The following is a 16,935-nucleotide window of genomic DNA, read 5'->3' as shown; positions in this document are numbered from 1 at the left end:
TACCTGCAATCTTTGTGGATTTGAACTAATGACTGGAAATGTATAGGTTTATGTATTTCGCTTTCAGTTTTGAAAACAGTTCTGCTATTTTGGGTTTTTTTCCCCCTAGCTCACAATACGTCACCCTACCTCCTGCTCTCTGTTGAAAAGTCAGCTGTTAATCTAACTGGAGTTCCCTTGTATGTGATGAGTTGTATTTCTCTTGATACTTAAGTTTTCTTTTTGTCTTTCTTTTTAAATATTTTTACTATGATGCATCTTGGCATGGATCTCTGTTTATCTCATGTGGAGTTTATTTATCTTCTTGAATTTGCATATTGTTTTTCTCTTAAATTTGCAGGATTTCCCCATCGTTTTGTTGAATAGTTTTTCTCCCCTTGCTCTTCTTTCTTTTGTTTTGATATTCCCATTATGAATATGTTGGTGCAGATAACACTATCCTTCATTTATTTGAGGCTTTGTTCAGTTGTCTTCATTCTTCTTTTGTTTAAATTATATCTATTGATCTGTCTTCAAGTTTACTAATTCTTCTTCTGTAAGCTTCAGCTGTTGAGCCCATCTAACAAATTTACAGTGCAGGTAGTATAATTTTCAAATTTAGAATTTTTGTTTCATTCTTTTCTGTTTATTGATACTCTCTGTGTGATGAGGTGTCATCAGTACCTTCCTTTACTTCCTTAAATGTGGTTGCCTTTTGGACATGTTTGTGATAGCTGCTTTGAGATCTGCTAAGTCCTATATCTGGACTCTCTCAAGTTGCCTGCTGTTTCTCCCATATATGTGAAATTTTCCTGTTCGTCTTGTGAATCCTTTTTTTTGACAAAAGGATATTTTAGATATTTTGTTCCTAGTCTGATACTGATTCCTTCTTTCTCTAGGGCCTGTTGTTATTTTTGCTTGCTTATTTGTTTAATGACTTGATTGGATTATTTGGCTGAAGTCCTTTCCTCCCACCGTGTACCATCTCTGATGTCTCATCAGAGGGCTCTGCCTTGGGCTCGCACACTGTATTAGAATGATGATAGTGTTATGGGGGGTGCTCTGTGAGTGCCTCTGTGATGATTCATTCTGTGTGTTAACCTCAGTGGCCTAACCGATGCCCAGGTAGCTGGTAAAACATTATTTCTGGGTGTGTCTTGGGGGATCTTTCTGGAAGCAGCATTTGATTCAGTAGACTGAGTAAAGAGATCCACCCTCACCCTTATGGTCAGATAGCATTTAATTCTTTGAGGGCCTGAATGAACAAAAAGGCAAAGAAGGGCAAATTCTCTTTCTCTTCTTGTGCCGGGATATCTGAGACAAAAATCAGTGTTCCTAGTTCTCCAGCCTTTGGGCTCTGGGACTTACACCACTGGCCGTCTAGTTTGCAGGCTTTTAATCTTTACTAAAAGTTAAACCATCACCTCCCGTAGTTCTCAGGCTTTTTGACTCAGACTGAATTATACCACTGGCTTTCCTGGTTCTCCAGCTTTCAAACAGCAGATTGGGGGACTTGGCCTCCATGACTACATAAGCTAATTCCTTTAATAAACCTCTTCGTCTCTCTCTCTCTCTCTCTCACACACACACACACACACGCATGTGTGTATATATATAGTTACTGGCTCTGTTTCTCTGGCGAACCCTGATAAACACAGTTTCTTTCACTGATCTCTGTGTTAACTTCTCTGCCTCTATTGGTGTCACCCTGCTTTTAGCCTCTACTAATTGTTGGCCCATTGGTCTGTTGTTTCCAACATTGTCCTGGGTCATATATTGCTCTACAGATTGGTCCAATTTCGAGCCCTTTCAGAGAGTAGCCTTTGAGACCCGTCTTCAATATTGCACTTCATGCCACTGGTTTTGAAATCATCTCCTAGAAAACATAATTTGAGAAAATTATTTCCGTAGAAAATCTTCATCTATTGTAAGTGTATTTGTGTGAATGTTTCTGGTGGATAGGACCAGATCTATAGCCTGGGTTGTTCTCCTTAATTGTCTCTTTCCCTTGTTCCTTCTGGTATAATTTTAGTTGGTCTGTTATTTACCTTGTTGCCCTAATGGAGGCACAAGCCTCTTCTTAGTTGCTGAACACTGAAATTTCATTGTTTTTGAAGGTGGCCTTATTTTCATAAGAAGAACTTGATAGTTCTCTGTTCTGCCTGTGTCTCTGAGTATAAGTACTACAATGTTGCTCTGGAGCTAGGAGCCAGAACAGTGCCCCACTTCTCTCAGAGTGACGCTGCAGTTTACGATTAGTAGATGTGTGTATTTCTGTCTGAGTGTTTCTTAAAACTTGATATAAGCATAAGACACATAATATTCTTCTGTAAGAAGTTTAAAACGGTATTGAAAAACTTAAAGAAGTTTTCTATATATGAATAGATGTATGTTGTTGATTATTGGAAGGGCCAGCATCATGAAGATGTATTCCTCCCTAATTCACATGCGGATTCAATTAATGCTAATTAGAATTCCTATGAGGTTTGATGGTGTGTTTGTTTTTGTTTTCAAGAAGTCAAGTTACCCCTTTAATATTTAGAACCCACAAAATGATTGAGATATACAGTGAGCCCGTGGTAATTAGGTCTGTTTTGCCCAGCGAGAGCTTAGAGGTAACTTAACTGTGTGGGAATTCGATCTTTGGTTCGATCTACCACTGCAAATCACTGGCAAAAGATAGTTTTCTAAGTTGTACTTAATTCATGTAACATATTACATGTGTCTTTACTGTCTCTCCATTAGTATGTAAACCTGAGAAAGCAGAGATTTTTGCCTGTTTTCTTCATTACTTTACCCCTATTTAAAAGGCAGAGATTGCCAAGTGAGATAAATTAAAAGGGTAAGATTCAAATAGGTTGAACATAAAAAGGATGGAAAAAGATGCACAATGGTAAAATTATTCAAAAGGTTATAGTCTTGTGTCAGTATTAGATGAAGTGGATTTCAAAGCCAAGAATATTGCCAGAGAAAGAGAAGGATTTTTTTTCATATTGATAGAGATATATTTATCAAGAAAACTTAATCCTTTACTTTTATGGTGCAGATAAATTTTTCAAAGTATATGAAGGAAAACCTGATGGAACTTGAAGGAGAAATAGATGCACAGTTATAGTCTGATGTTTCAACATCCCTCTCCCGATAATTAGTAGAAGAAGGAGATGGAAAATAAGCAAAGCTGTAGTAGACTTGAAGAACACTGAATAACCAAATGACCTAATTGACATTTATAAAATTACCCGCCCCCATACACACACAGGTAAACCAGTGGAATACACATTCTTTTCAGGAGCACATGAACGTAAACCAAGGTAGATCCATATTCTAAGACCTAAAACAAATCTCAATTAATTTAAAAGGAGTCAAGTCATATAAAATGTTTTCCCTTACCAGAGTAGAGTTAAATCTAGCTAAATTAAAAATAACAGAAAGAGCTGTAAAATTCCTAGTTAGAAACTTAATAGTATCCTTTTACCTAACTTGATGGTTCAGAGAAGAATTCAAAGGGGAAATTAGAAACTATTTTGAACTGAATGTTCATGAAAACATGAAATTTATATATAGGAAATTTTTATATAGGAAACAAAGTATGTATAATATTTCATTGATTTCATTATTTTCCATTTGATCTTTATTCCTTCTCTTACTTTTGGGTTTAATTTTTTCTAGTGTTTTTTTTTTCTTGTTTTATAAGGTGAAAACAGCTGAGGTAATGGAAATCTTTCTTATGCAACACAAGTAAATTTTTTTGTGTGAATACATCTAACACACAAATGCATACATGAAATTCCTTTTATGTGGAATATATATTATAAATAATATGTATTTATCATATGATGTGTAAATATCCTACATGTTGGATTTTGTGTGTGTATAAACATGTGTATATCTAACACGTGTGTGAAATTCATGCTGGATAAGAAGGAAGGTCACAATTTAATGGCTGCTTCCACCTTACAAATCTAGGGGGAAAGGAGCAAATTAAATCCATAGTAAGCAGAAGAAAGGAAGTAGTAAATAACAGAATGTTTAAATAATGTAACTGAAAACAGAAATATAGTTGAGAAAATTAGTAAAACCAAAAGCTGGTTCTTTAAGATCAGTAAAATTGACAGGCTTCTAGATGAGACAAATTACTGATATCCAGAATAGCAGTGGGGGTGCACCTGGGTGGCTCAGTTGGTTAAGTGACTGCCTTCAGCTCAGGTCATGATCCCAGGGTCCTGGGATCGAGTCCCACATGGGGCTCCCGGCTCAGCAGGGAGCCTGCTTCTCCCTCTGGCCCTCTCCCCTCTCATGCTGTTTCTCTCTCGCTCACTACTAAATAAATAAATAAAATCTTAAAAAAAAAAAAAAAAAAGAATAGCAGTGGTGGCACGCCTGGGTGGCTTAGTAGTTAAGCGTCTGCCTTCGGCTCAGGTCGTGATCCCAGGGTCCTGGGATTGAGCCCCGCATCCGGAAGCCTGCTTCTCCGTTTCCCACTCCCCCTGCTTGTGTTCCCTCTCTTGCTGTCTCTCTCTCTGTCAAAAAATAAATAAAATCTTAGAAAAAAAAAAAAAGTATAGCAGTGGCAATATCACCAAAGATTCTACAGATATTACAAGGAAAATAAGGAAATGTTTTGCCTCTGGTTTATAAATTCAACCATTTAGATAAAATGGACAGTTTCCTTCAACAGCTATCTAAGCTCACTTCAGGAGAAATAGATAACCACTCCATGAAGAAAACCCAAGTACAGGGACTTCATTAGTGAGTTCTACCACACATGGAATAATACCAGTTTTACCAAACTCTTCCAGAAAATCCAGGAGAAGATTATACTAACTAATTCAGTCTCTGAGGCCAGCATTTTGCTAATACCAAAACTAGACAAAGATATTACAGGCATACCTCAGAGATACATTAACAGATTTCAGAACCTATGTGGAAAATCTTTAAAGAAGACAATTTTGATTAAACCCATTTTCATGATAGCTATACCCCCTAATGGTGGAGGATTTTGCAGTGAAGGAAGGGGATTTATATAGTTGAAAAGCACACAGATATTTTCAAAGATACTGTTCTTCTTGAGCGGACTGTATGATGGATAATATAGTATCAGTGTACAGTTTTCTTGAGTGTGATCATGCCTTTACTCATAGGAGATACATGCTGATACATTTGAAATAACAGGTCATGATGTTTGCATTTAACCCACATAGTTAATGGTCAAGAAGACTTTATATAGAGAAAGATAAGGCAAGTATGGGAAAAATTTAACAATTGTGAAAAGCACAGAAATGCTTTATTTTATGGCTCAAGCAAACTTGATACTTTGTTTCTTCTGTGGAAATTATTCTATTTACATTTTGTCTCTACCAAGTTTAATTTGATAAAGTGTGTTTTCTTAGGAAATTATTTGCTACTTTTCTTTCAAACATATCTGTATCATGTTGAGTAAAAGTAGCCTTTTTGATTTTTTTCATACCTTGTTCCAGTGATTGTTTCCTCCTTATTGTTTCTCAGTTTGGGTAGTTGAGCTTTCTTTCCTTTGTTTTTGTTGATTAGGGTAGTCAATGATTTGCCTCCTTTGTTAATCTTTTCCAAAGAACCAGCTTTCTTGTTTCTTAAAGATTTTATGTATTTTTTAAGTAATCTCTACACCAAACGTGGGGCTCGAACTCACAACCCCAAGATCAAGAGTCGCATGCTCCACTGACTGAGCCAGCCAGGGGTTCCAAAGAACCAGCTTTTTTTTTTTTTTTTTTTTTTAATTTTATTATGTTATGTTAGTCACCATACAATACATCATTGGTTTTTGATGTGGTGATCCACAATCCATTGTTTTCGTATAACACCCAGTGCTCCATGCAGTACGTGCCTTCCTTAATACCACCGGGCTAACCAATCCCCCCTCCCCCATCCCCTCTAAAACCCTGTTTGTTTCTCAGAGTCCATAGTCTCTCATGGTTCATCTCTCCCTCCAATTCCGCCCCCCCCCATTTTTCCCTTCCTTCTCCTAACGTCCTCCATGCTATTCCTTATGTTCCACAAATAAGTGAAACCATATGATAATTGACTTTCTCTGCTTGACTTATTTCACTTAGCATAATCTCCTCCAGTCCCATCCATGTTGATGTAAAAGTTGGGTATTCATCCTTTCTGATGGCTGAGTAATATTCCATTGTATATATGGACCACATCTTTATCCATTCATCTGTTGAAGGACATCTCAGCTCTTTCCACAGTTTGGCTATTGTGGACATTGCTGCTATGAACATTGGGGTGCATATGGCCATTCTTTTCACTACATCTGTGTCTTTGGGGTAAATACCCAGTAGTGCAATTGCTGGGTCATAGAGTAGCTCTATTTTTAAATTTTTGAGGACCCTCCACACTGTTTTCCAAAGTGGCTGTACCAACTTGCATTCCCACCAACAGTGTAAGAGGGTTCCCCTTTCTCCACAACCTCTCCAACATTTGTTGTTTCTTTCCCTGTCCATTTTTGCCATTCTAACTGGTGTAAGGTAGTATCTCAAGGTGGTTTTGATTTGGATTTCCCTGATGGCTAATGATGATGAACATTTTTTCATGTGTCTGTTAGCCATTTGTATGTTTTCTTCGGAGAAGTGTCTTTTCATATCCTCTGCCCACTTTTTGACTTGATTATTTGCAAAGAACCAGCTTTTTTGACTTTAACTCTTGTTCTGCTCTTTTCTGTTTCTGTTCCATTAACTTCTAATCTAAGTAAACTGTCCAAAAATAAAAGAAGACCTGATCCACATATTCAGAGACCACCAGGAACCTGGGAAAACTGATGTGGAATGGTTCACTAAAGACAGCCTTTAATAAAACTAGTAGACCTTAAAGATGAAGAGAGAGGTTTTTTGGTTTTTTTTTTAAAGATTTTATTTATTTGACAGAGAGAGACACAGTGAGAGAGGGAACACAAGCAGGGGGAGTGGGAGAGGGAGAAGCAGGATTCCCGTGGAGCAGGGAGCCCGATGAGGGGCTGGATCCCAGGACCCGGGATCATGACCTGAGCTGAAGGCAGACGCTTAATGACTGAGCCACCCAGGCGCCCTGAAGAGAAAGTTTTTATCTGTATTATTTTAAATTTGTGTTTATCTGTTTTTATCTTTATTATTTCCCTCTTTGTGCTTTCTACTTCATTGTTTTACATTACTATTGTTTCTTCTAGTTTTTTTTTTTATTTTTTGAGTCAAGGGTTTACTTATTTTTCATTCTTTTTCACTGATACAAAACATTTAATGCTATGAAATCTCTGATCAGTATGTGTATCCCATATGTACTCCTAAGTAATATTTTCACTAGTTATTTTGGTTTAGAACTTCAGCTTTGGTTTGTTTCCTTTTTCACCAAAGAGCAGTTTTTACTAGAGAGTTGTTTGTTTTTGAAGTCCCAGTGGAAGCTGAATGAAGAAACATCCTCTGGGCAAAAAGACTAAATCTCAATAAATTTAGTTTCCCCAATAATTTCTAGTTTTACTGTAGGATTACCTGAGCATGTTACCTATATCAGTTTTTTTTTTTTTTAGTGTTTCATGCACCCTTGAGATGGAAGTGTATTTTCTATTACAAGTTTTGACATTATAAAGATATATGTCTTGATTGTTGTCATTAAGTCTTCTACACCCCCAACTTTCTGCTTTTTGATCTTTCTTGAAATAATATTTTGAATAGTGTATTTTATTTTTTCCTTGCTTTTCTGAGTTCTGCTTCATGAAGGGTTTTTGGACTCTAGATATTCATAACCGTGATTTTCGCATTCAAAGTTGAGGATTTTAGCCTTGTAAAGTGGGGGGTTTTTTTTGTTTTTTTTTTTTTTTTTTTGTCCTTACTGATAACAAGATTGCATCTCTGCTTCCTTACTGTTTCCCTTTGTCTGGAATAATATGGTCCATCCCTTTGATTTTAGCTTTTTTGAGTCCGTTTTTATCATTGTATTTCCCCTTTACAGCATCAATTTGGATTTTGCTTGTGACACAGTTTGAAGTCATTTTGTTAATTGATGAAGTAAACCCATTCATATTTATTAATATGATTCATGTTTGGTCTCATTTCTGTCATTTTGTTACATTTAATGAGTGTATCACATTTACTGAATTATTCTGTTTGGTCTTTTTTTCTTTTTGGAGGGAGTCAATTAGGAAATTTTCATGTTTTTGTTCTCATAGTTACTTTTACACTAATATCTTTTATACTGGCCTTAGTTTGCCCATTTCCTTATTTAACTCTCTATTTGATTTTTTAGCTTTTAGTGACATTCTTTAGGCTATTATTTATATGGCTATCTCTGAGCTTATTCTTATTTCTTCTTTTCATTCCTGTTTCCTATAGGTCTTCTAATTGCATCATTTCTACTTCACTAGAATATATAGCATTTATATATATATATATACACACACACATATGTATGTATGTATGTATTTAAAGATCTTATTTATTTGAGAGCAAGAACGTGAGAGGAAGGAGAGCATGAGTAGGGGGTAGTGCAGAGGGAGAGGGAAAGGCAGACTCCCTGCTGAGCAGGGAGCCCGATTCAGGGCTTGATCCTAGGACCTTGAGATCATGACCTGAGCCGAAGGTAGACGCTTAACCAACTGAGCCACCCAGGCGCCTCTAACATTTATATATTATTCTTCTATTCTTGTTCTCAACTTTCTTTTGGTCTTAGGCCTACAATTAAATTATCCACTGCTCAGTTTTTCTCCCAGTGTTCCCTATCAAATCCTTTATTCCCACTTTTTTTTTAACTTGAAAATATTCCTCCACTGAGCCTCGCTTTATTGGTGACAGAATCTATTGCCAAATCTACATTTTTGTTTATTGAGATTTAGTCTTTTTGCCCAGAGGATGTTTCATTTTTAAGGTCTAGTAGTTTTATTAAAGTGTTCCTTAGAGAAGACTGTTCCAGGTCAGCTTTGCCCAGGTTCATGGTGGTTCTTTATCCTGTGTAGATGAGGTCCTCTTTGGGGCAGTTTTCTTAGATTATGGTTTCTTTTTGTTTTGTTTTTAAAGATTTTATTTATTTATTTGACAGAGAGAGACACAGCGAGAGAGGGAACACAAGCAGGGGGAGTGGGAGAGGGAGAAACAGACTCCCCGCTGAGCAGGAAGCCTGATGTGGGGCTCGATCCCAGAACCCTGAGATAATGACCTGTACTGAAGGCAGACGCTTAACTACTGAGCCACCCAGGCGCCCCATATTATGGTTTTTAATATTCATTGTTTTTTTTTTTTCTGTAGAGAGTATAATCCTCATATATGCATATAATTTTTTTTTTAAAGATTTTATTTATTTATTTGAGACAGAGAGAATGAGAAAGAGAGAGCACATGAGAGGGGGGAGGGTCAGAGGCAGAAGCAGGCTCCCTGCCGAGCAGGGAGCCCAATGCGGGACTCGATCCAGGGACTCCAGGATCATGACCTGAGCCGAAGGCAGTTGCTTAACCAACTGAGCCACCCAGGTGCCCTATGCATATAATTTTATTTTAAAATCTTTTATTTATTTTGCAGACTACCTTCCTTATCCAGAATCTTCTTTGTGAACCAGTTCTTCTTTCTTTGGTTTTCTTGTCATTCTTCTTTCTGCTCTGTTGTCATGCCTTTTTTCAGGGCTATTTATTAAAATTTCAGTGAAATCTCTTTTCTCTTCGGACTCTCTGTTAGTCTGCCTGGACTGCTATAACAAAACACCACAGACTGGGTGACCTAAATAACCGAAATTTGTTTTCTCACCCTTCTGGAGTCTGTAAGGCCAAGGGGAAGGTGCCAGCAGGGTTGGTTTCTGGTGAACCCTGTCTCTTCAGCTTGTAGACGGCACCTTCTTGCTGTAGCCTCACGTGGCTTTTTTTCTGTGCACACAGTGGGAGCAAGCAAGTTGGTGTCTCTTCTGCTTCTAATAAGGATGCTGTTCCTATCAGATTAGCCCTACACGCTGATGACCTAATTCAACCTTAATTGCCTCCTTAAAGGCTCTGTCTCCAGATATAGTCACATTGGGGGAAAGTGGGAATAATTTCAGGAGGAATTTATGCCTTTCACAACTTCAGAAAACTCACACAATTCAGTTCATAACTGGCTCCTTGTAATTTAAGTCTATTCTAAGATCACTTTGTCCTTCTTACAGTTTTATTTCTGACCTGGATCAGCGCTTGCGTCCTCAGTTCCCATTTACTACAAGTCCCTTCTGTTGGAGTTCCCAGTGGTCTGAGCTGTCATGTATCAGAACTGAAATGTCATCTCAGTGTTTCCCCACTCATAGTGGGACTTCCCCTTTCTGGGAATGATTTTATTTGTATTTAATCATCTCTGAGTTCCCTGTCTCTTCTTTATGTGTGGTTGCCACAGTCTCTAGCTGACTCTCAACGGATGTGGGCTCATTATCAGTTTTTTCTGTATTTAAATGTTTCTTTCCTTAGTGGCGATTTGAAGTTCGTAGTATTTTGTATGTCCTGGTTATGCTGAAGTCATGGGTTGTTGTAGGTAATTTTATTTGCTCTCCTTATATTGATCCATACAGTTTTTTGGAGGACAGATGGACACATTCAGCTTTTAACGGGTGCTGTTATTCTTCTGACACCAGAGTGCAGATGTATGTGTTGTAATAGCCAGTTTCCGCTCCCTTTTCCCATTATGCCAGGCTTTTTGTTTCTTGTTTTCATTTTTCTTTTTTCATCTCAAACTCAAGAATAGAAAGAATATGTACCTACAGTTATTTTCTTCTCTGGAGACTAGACAAGAAATCCAAATCAGCTCTAACATAGGGCATTTGTATATACATTGCATTCCTTAAAAATGTGTTACTATTCATATGTAAGGTTAATTTTTCTTATTTTTAGAAATCTGGAAAACTGATCACAAGAAAGAAAGGAGCCACGAAAACCAGCCTAAACATGTGTGGGAAGTTGCATTCATCAATAATAAAATGCTAACTAAAGAACGAGGCAACGTAGTAGGAAAACCACATAACTTGGACACAAACTCTTTTCCTTCCAGCAAAACCCTCTGTCAGTGTGACTCATGTGGAGTGAGTTTCAACTGTATTTCAGAATTGTTTATCAATAAGAAAAACTATTTAGGAAAAAAGACTGATGAATTTAATGCCTGTGGAAAATTACTACTCAGTATTAAACACGAGAAAACTCATACTAGAGAGAAAAGTGAATTTTTTAAAAATGGGAAAACTTTCAGTCATGATGAGGACCCTATTCATCATGAGAAGATTCAAACTTTAGAGCAAAATTTTGATCATAACATTTATCAAGAAACCTTCCTTGAAAAGGCAATATTCAGTACATACAGGAAAGAGATTGCAGAAGGGAATGACTGTGAATGTAATGAATATGGGAGAACCTTCTTTGATAATTCCTCCTTCTTATTCCACCAGATAAATTCCTCAAAGGAAAATCACTATGGATTTAGTGGTTGTGGAAAATCCTTATGTGTGAAGTCTACCCTTTTGAAACCTCATGGGGCACATATGAAACACTATGACTGTAATGAAAGTGGGAATAATTTCAGGAGGAATTTATGCCTTTCACAACTTCAGAAAACTCATAAAGGAGAAAAACACTTTGAATGTAATGAATGTGGGAGAGCGTTTTGGGAGAAGTCCCACCTCACTCGACATCAGAGGATACACACAGGAGAGAAACGCTTTCAGTGTAATGAATGTGGAAAAACTTTCTGGGAGAAGTCAAACCTCACTAAACATCAGAGGTCACACACAGGGGAGAAGCCCTATGTGTGCAGTGAATGTGGGAAAGCCTTCAGCCACAAGTCAGCCCTCACGTTACACCAGAGAACACATACGGGGGAGAAACCTTATCAGTGTAATGCATGTGGGAAAACTTTTTACCAGAAGTCAGACCTCACTAAACACCAGAGAACACACACAGGGCTGAAACCCTATGAATGCTATGAATGTGGGAAATCCTTCTGTATGAATTCACACCTTACAGTGCATCAGAGAACTCATACAGGTGAGAAACCTTTTGAATGTCCTGACTGTGGGAAATCTTTCTGTCAGAAGTCACATCTTACACAACATCAGAGAACTCACATAGGGGATAAACCCTACGAATGTAATGCCTGTGGGAAAACTTTCTACCACAAGTCAGTACTCACTAGGCACCAGATCATTCATACAGGGTTGAAACCTTATGAATGCTATGAATGTGGGAAAACCTTTTGCTTGAAGTCTGACCTCACAGTACATCAGAGAACTCACACAGGGGAGAAGCCCTTTGCATGTCCTGAATGTGGGAAATTCTTCAGCCATAAGTCTACCCTCTCTCAACATTATAGGACACATACAGGGGAGAAGCCCTTTGAATGTCACGAATGTGGGAAAATCTTCTATAATAAATCATACCTAACTAAACATAATAGAACACACACAGGGGAGAAACCCTATGAATGTAACGAATGTGGGAAAACCTTCTGCCAGAAGTCTCAGCTCACTCAGCACCAGAGAATTCACATAGGTGAGAAACCCTATGAGTGTAATGAATGTGGAAAGGCTTTCTGTCATAAGTCAGCCTTAATTGTCCACCAGAGAACTCATACAGAAGAAAAGCCCTATAAATGTAATGAATGTGGAAAATCTTTCTGTGTGAAGTCAGGACTTATTTTACATCAGAGAAAACACACAGGGGAGAAACCCTATGAATGTAATGAATGTGGAAAATCCTTCAGTCACAAATCATCCCTCACAGTGCATCACAGGGCTCACACAGGAGAGAAATCTTGTCAATGTAATGAATGTGGGAAAATTTTTTACCGTAAATCAGACCTTGCTAAACATCAGAGATCACACACGGGGGAGAAGCCCTATGAATGTAACACATGTGGAAAAACCTTCTCTCAGAAGTCAAACCTCATTGTACATCAAAGAACACACGCAGGAGAAAAACGTAACGATTGAAGTGGATGTTAGGAATGTCGAGCTGCAGTTCAGCACCCATTACACAAGAATTCACACTGGCGGAAGCTCTGTTGACAGGATATCCTGAATGTTCGGGAATCTTCCTCCACACAAACTGGCCTTATTTTACTCCAGAGTAGACTGCAACAAATGCAGGACAGTCTTGTTAAGTAACATTCCATTGAATGTCACCAAGCAAATACCGGTATAAAATATTGCAGATTTTTTATTTTGTAAAAACAATTTTTTTTTTTTAGCAAAAATAAAAACTAGGTTATGTCAGAATTTATATTAAAGAGAAACCTTTCAATTTGGGGTATATAACTTGAAGATTATTTTTAGAAGTAATATATTAGAAGTCGTGTTTTTGGTTTTCATGCCATATTTATCTTTAGGAAACATAAAAAATTATAATTTATAAATGTATATTGTGCCATGTGAAGCTTTAAAAACCAAAAAAAAAAGAAATAGTAAAATGAAAAAATAGACTTGTAATAGGTTGCAGTCATACATAGAATTCTCACTTGCCCTCCACCAACCTTCCTTTAATGCTATCTTCCACAACCATGGTATACTGTCAAGCACAGGAAGTTGATGGTACTACAGTACCAAGTCACATACAGTCCTTATTTCTACTTCTACTTCAACAGTTTTTACAAGCACTTTGTGTACAGTGTAGTTATGTGAAATTTTATCACTTAATAGTTTGAGTAACCATCAGCACAGGTTACAAAATCAAAAAGGTATCTGGAGTCTCTGTTGCATTAGGATTACAAAGGAATCAGGATTTCATCACGAGAAGTTCCCTTGTGTTAATCATACCGTTTCTGCAGCCCTCATCCTGGCAATCGTGAATATGAAGCTTTTTAAAAGCAGAGATAAATGGAATAATTAGGGTCACAGCCTTAAATGCTTATGTGAGGTGTCCCTTAAGTTTACAGGACTTAGGTATCCACATATCATTCCTTATATAAACCATATGTGCTTCATGGGCATAATGCAACTTAATATAGTTGTGAACAGAGAACAGACACTCCTAATTTAGCAGTTGTTACCGTATCAGGCACATTTCTCATATGTGTAAGGGCTGAGCAGCCTTACATTGTAAAAGGAGGCCCAGAGAAGTAATACATAACCATTTAGAATGTATAAATCAAAATAACAAAGTGGCAAATAGAATGTGTTCAGTACAGAGGGATATCTAGTCCCTAGTCTCATTTTCCCCATTCACCCATGGTTCAGGTCAAGCCAGGAGATGCCTTGAGTGTACATGTGTGAGTCCTCTAGTCCTCAGCCTACATTTTGTACAAACCCTCTGTAAGTAACTGCCCTCTAAGGCAGAGGCCAGTATACCCAGAGACAGATCTGTGCCCTTGGAGATATTTGACTCTGTGAGGAGAAGGTGGGTTGAGACTGGAGCAGAGCCAGAGTGAAGCTAGAGTGGGGCTTTTATTGAGAGACAGGGTATAAAATGGTGGTATACTAGATTACACCATCAGTCAGATTACATAAACCAGGTTACACAAACAAATGATCTTAACTTGCACAAAGAGTCTAAACTTCCATCTTAGGAAACTAGGATAAGGAGCTGATTAAATCTGGAGTAAGTGAAACAAAAGAAATAATAATTAGAGCAGAAATCAGTGAAATCAAAAACAAAATAGAGGAAATCAGTAAAACCAAAAGTTAGTTATTCAGAAAGGTCAAACTGATAAACCTTTAGCTAAATTAACTAAGAAAAAGAGAAGATACAAGGTGCTAATACCAGAAATGAAAGAAAGTCATAACTGATTTCATGGACATTAAAAGGATAATAATACTGTGCATGACTCTGTGTCCACAAATTTCATAACCTAGATGAAATGGACCAATTCCTTGAAAGACACAATCTGCCAAAACTCACAGAAAGATCTGACTAGGCATATAGCTGTTAAAGAAATTGCGTTAATACTTAATCTTCCAAATCAGAGAGTGTCAGGCCCAAATGTGTTCACTGGTGAATTCTACCAAACACTTCAGGAAGAAATACCAGTTCTCTACAATCTCTTCCAAAAAGTAAGAGCAGAAGAAATACTTCCTAACTCATTCTGTGAGGCCAGCATTGCTGTAGTAGCAAAACCAGGCAGACATTACAAGAAAGGGAAACTGCAGACAGAACTCTATGTCTTGGAACATAGATGCAGAAATCCTCAACAAGTCATAAGCAAACTGAATCCAACAGTATATAACTTCACACCATGACCAAGTGGGGTTTATTCCAGGTATGCAGTCCTGGTTCAGCATTTGATAATCAGTTCACATAACCCATCACATCAACAGGCAAAAGGAAAATAGTCATATGATCATACCAATAGGTGCAGAAAAGCATTTCACAAAATCTTAACCCATATTCACAATAAGAAATCTCAGCATACTAGGAATACAGGGAACTTCTTCAACTTGTTAAAGCACATCTACAACAGCCCTATCACTAACATCATACTTAATGGTGAGAAACTAGATGCTTTCCCAGTTAAGATAAGGAGGAAGGAGGCCCCTTTGACCACTCTTTTTTAGCCTCCTTCTGGAAGTCATCGCTAACACAGTATGACAAGTGAAGGAAATAACCTTGGATTTAGAAGGAAGAGATAAAACTGTCTATATTCACACATAACATGATTCTCTAGGTAGAAAAATTGGAGGAGTCAACAATAGAATACCTTGACACTGGTAAGCAATTATAACAAGGTTACAAGGTACAATGATTGAGTGGATGGTAAAAAGAAGTGAGCTCTCAAGTAACAGAAGACATGGAGGAACCTTACTTGCATATTGCTGAATGAAAAAAGCCAATCTGAAAAGGCTTTACATTTTGGTTTCCATCTATAATGCATTCTGATAACAGCACAAGTGTATGGAGACAGTAAAAAGATCAGTGGTTGCCACGGGTTTGGGACAAGGCAGGGAAGGACGAATAGGTGGATTGTAGAGGATTTTTAGGACAGTGAAACGATTCTGTAGGATATTATAATGGCAGATACATGTCATTCATTTGTCAAAGCCCATAAAGTGTAAAACACAAAGGGTAAACCCTAAGGTAAACTGTGGACTTTAGTTAGTCATAATGTATCAGTATTAGCTCATCAGTTGTAACAAATGTACCACACTAATGCAAGATAGGAATAACGGAACTGTAGAAGTGAAGGGGTATATAGGAACTCTACTTTCTGCTCAATTTTTCTGTAACCCTAAAACTACTCTAAAAAATAAAGTGTATTAAATAAACAACCCTGCCTGCATATAGCAATGTAGGTGAATCTGTGAAGGTGCTTTCTTCTATACTTACAAAATTAAAAACTCACAGTATTCGGTACCAGTTTTCCCATGGTGGGAGGCACAATGCATTCTCAGAAATCTTATATTGACAACCACTAAACCTATTTTAAGTTATAGCTTTTCTGCTCTTGTAAGCCTTACTAGCTTTTTTGGAAGTATCATAAATTTCTTACCTCTCTTCATAATATCTTGTTTCTATATTAAGGTTTTTTTTTTTTTTTTAAGATTTTATTTATTTATTCATGAGAGAGAGAGAGAGAGGCAGAGGGAGAAGCAGGCTCCCTGCGGAGCAGGGAGCCCGATGCAGAACTCGATCCCAGGACCCTGGGATCATGACTGAGCTGAAGGCAGACGCTTAACCGACTGAGCCACCCAGGCGTCCCATATATTAAGGTTTTTGTTTCTCATATGTTTCTGCACTGAAAATATAATCAACATTAATGAACATTTGAGATGTTTTTATAGTCTTTGAAATATTTTAAATTATAGTAACTGTGGCCTGAAATCAAGGCCTAGTATAATGGACTCTTTTACCTCTGAAACCAAGATGGAATCCCACCACCAACTGAGTGAATAGGAGGCAGTTAATACAGTTGTCATAATGAACAGGATGGCCCATCCAAGAACAAGGTCACCATCTTAGATGTGGTTCATGTAGTTATCATTAACTAATTGTTCTTGACTGACTAACTAGTTCTGTGATACGACAAA

General features: G+C 37.5%; 1 protein-coding gene across 1 annotated transcript in view; it reads left to right on the top strand.

Annotated features, from left to right (window-relative positions):
• The window catches only part of LOC118012946 (zinc finger protein 33B-like), a 50,000-nt gene extending 33,787 nt beyond the window's left edge, over nt 1–16,213 (top strand). Inside the window, 2 exon segments of the mRNA XM_035008531.1 lie at nt 10,823–12,894; nt 12,896–16,213. Coding sequence (XP_034864422.1) covers nt 10,823–12,894; nt 12,896–12,997 — 2,174 coding nt within the window. The 3' untranslated portion in view covers nt 12,998–16,213.
• The last annotated feature ends 722 nt before the right edge of the window (nt 16,214–16,935 follow it).

Source organism: Mirounga leonina, unplaced genomic scaffold, assembly GCF_011800145.1.
Source record: "Mirounga leonina isolate KUSES-001 unplaced genomic scaffold, KU_Mleo_1.0 Mir_152, whole genome shotgun sequence".
Taxonomy (NCBI): Eukaryota; Metazoa; Chordata; class Mammalia; order Carnivora; family Phocidae; genus Mirounga; species Mirounga leonina.
Note: the sequence above shows the minus strand (reverse complement) of the source record. Positions and strands in the feature narration are given on the sequence as shown.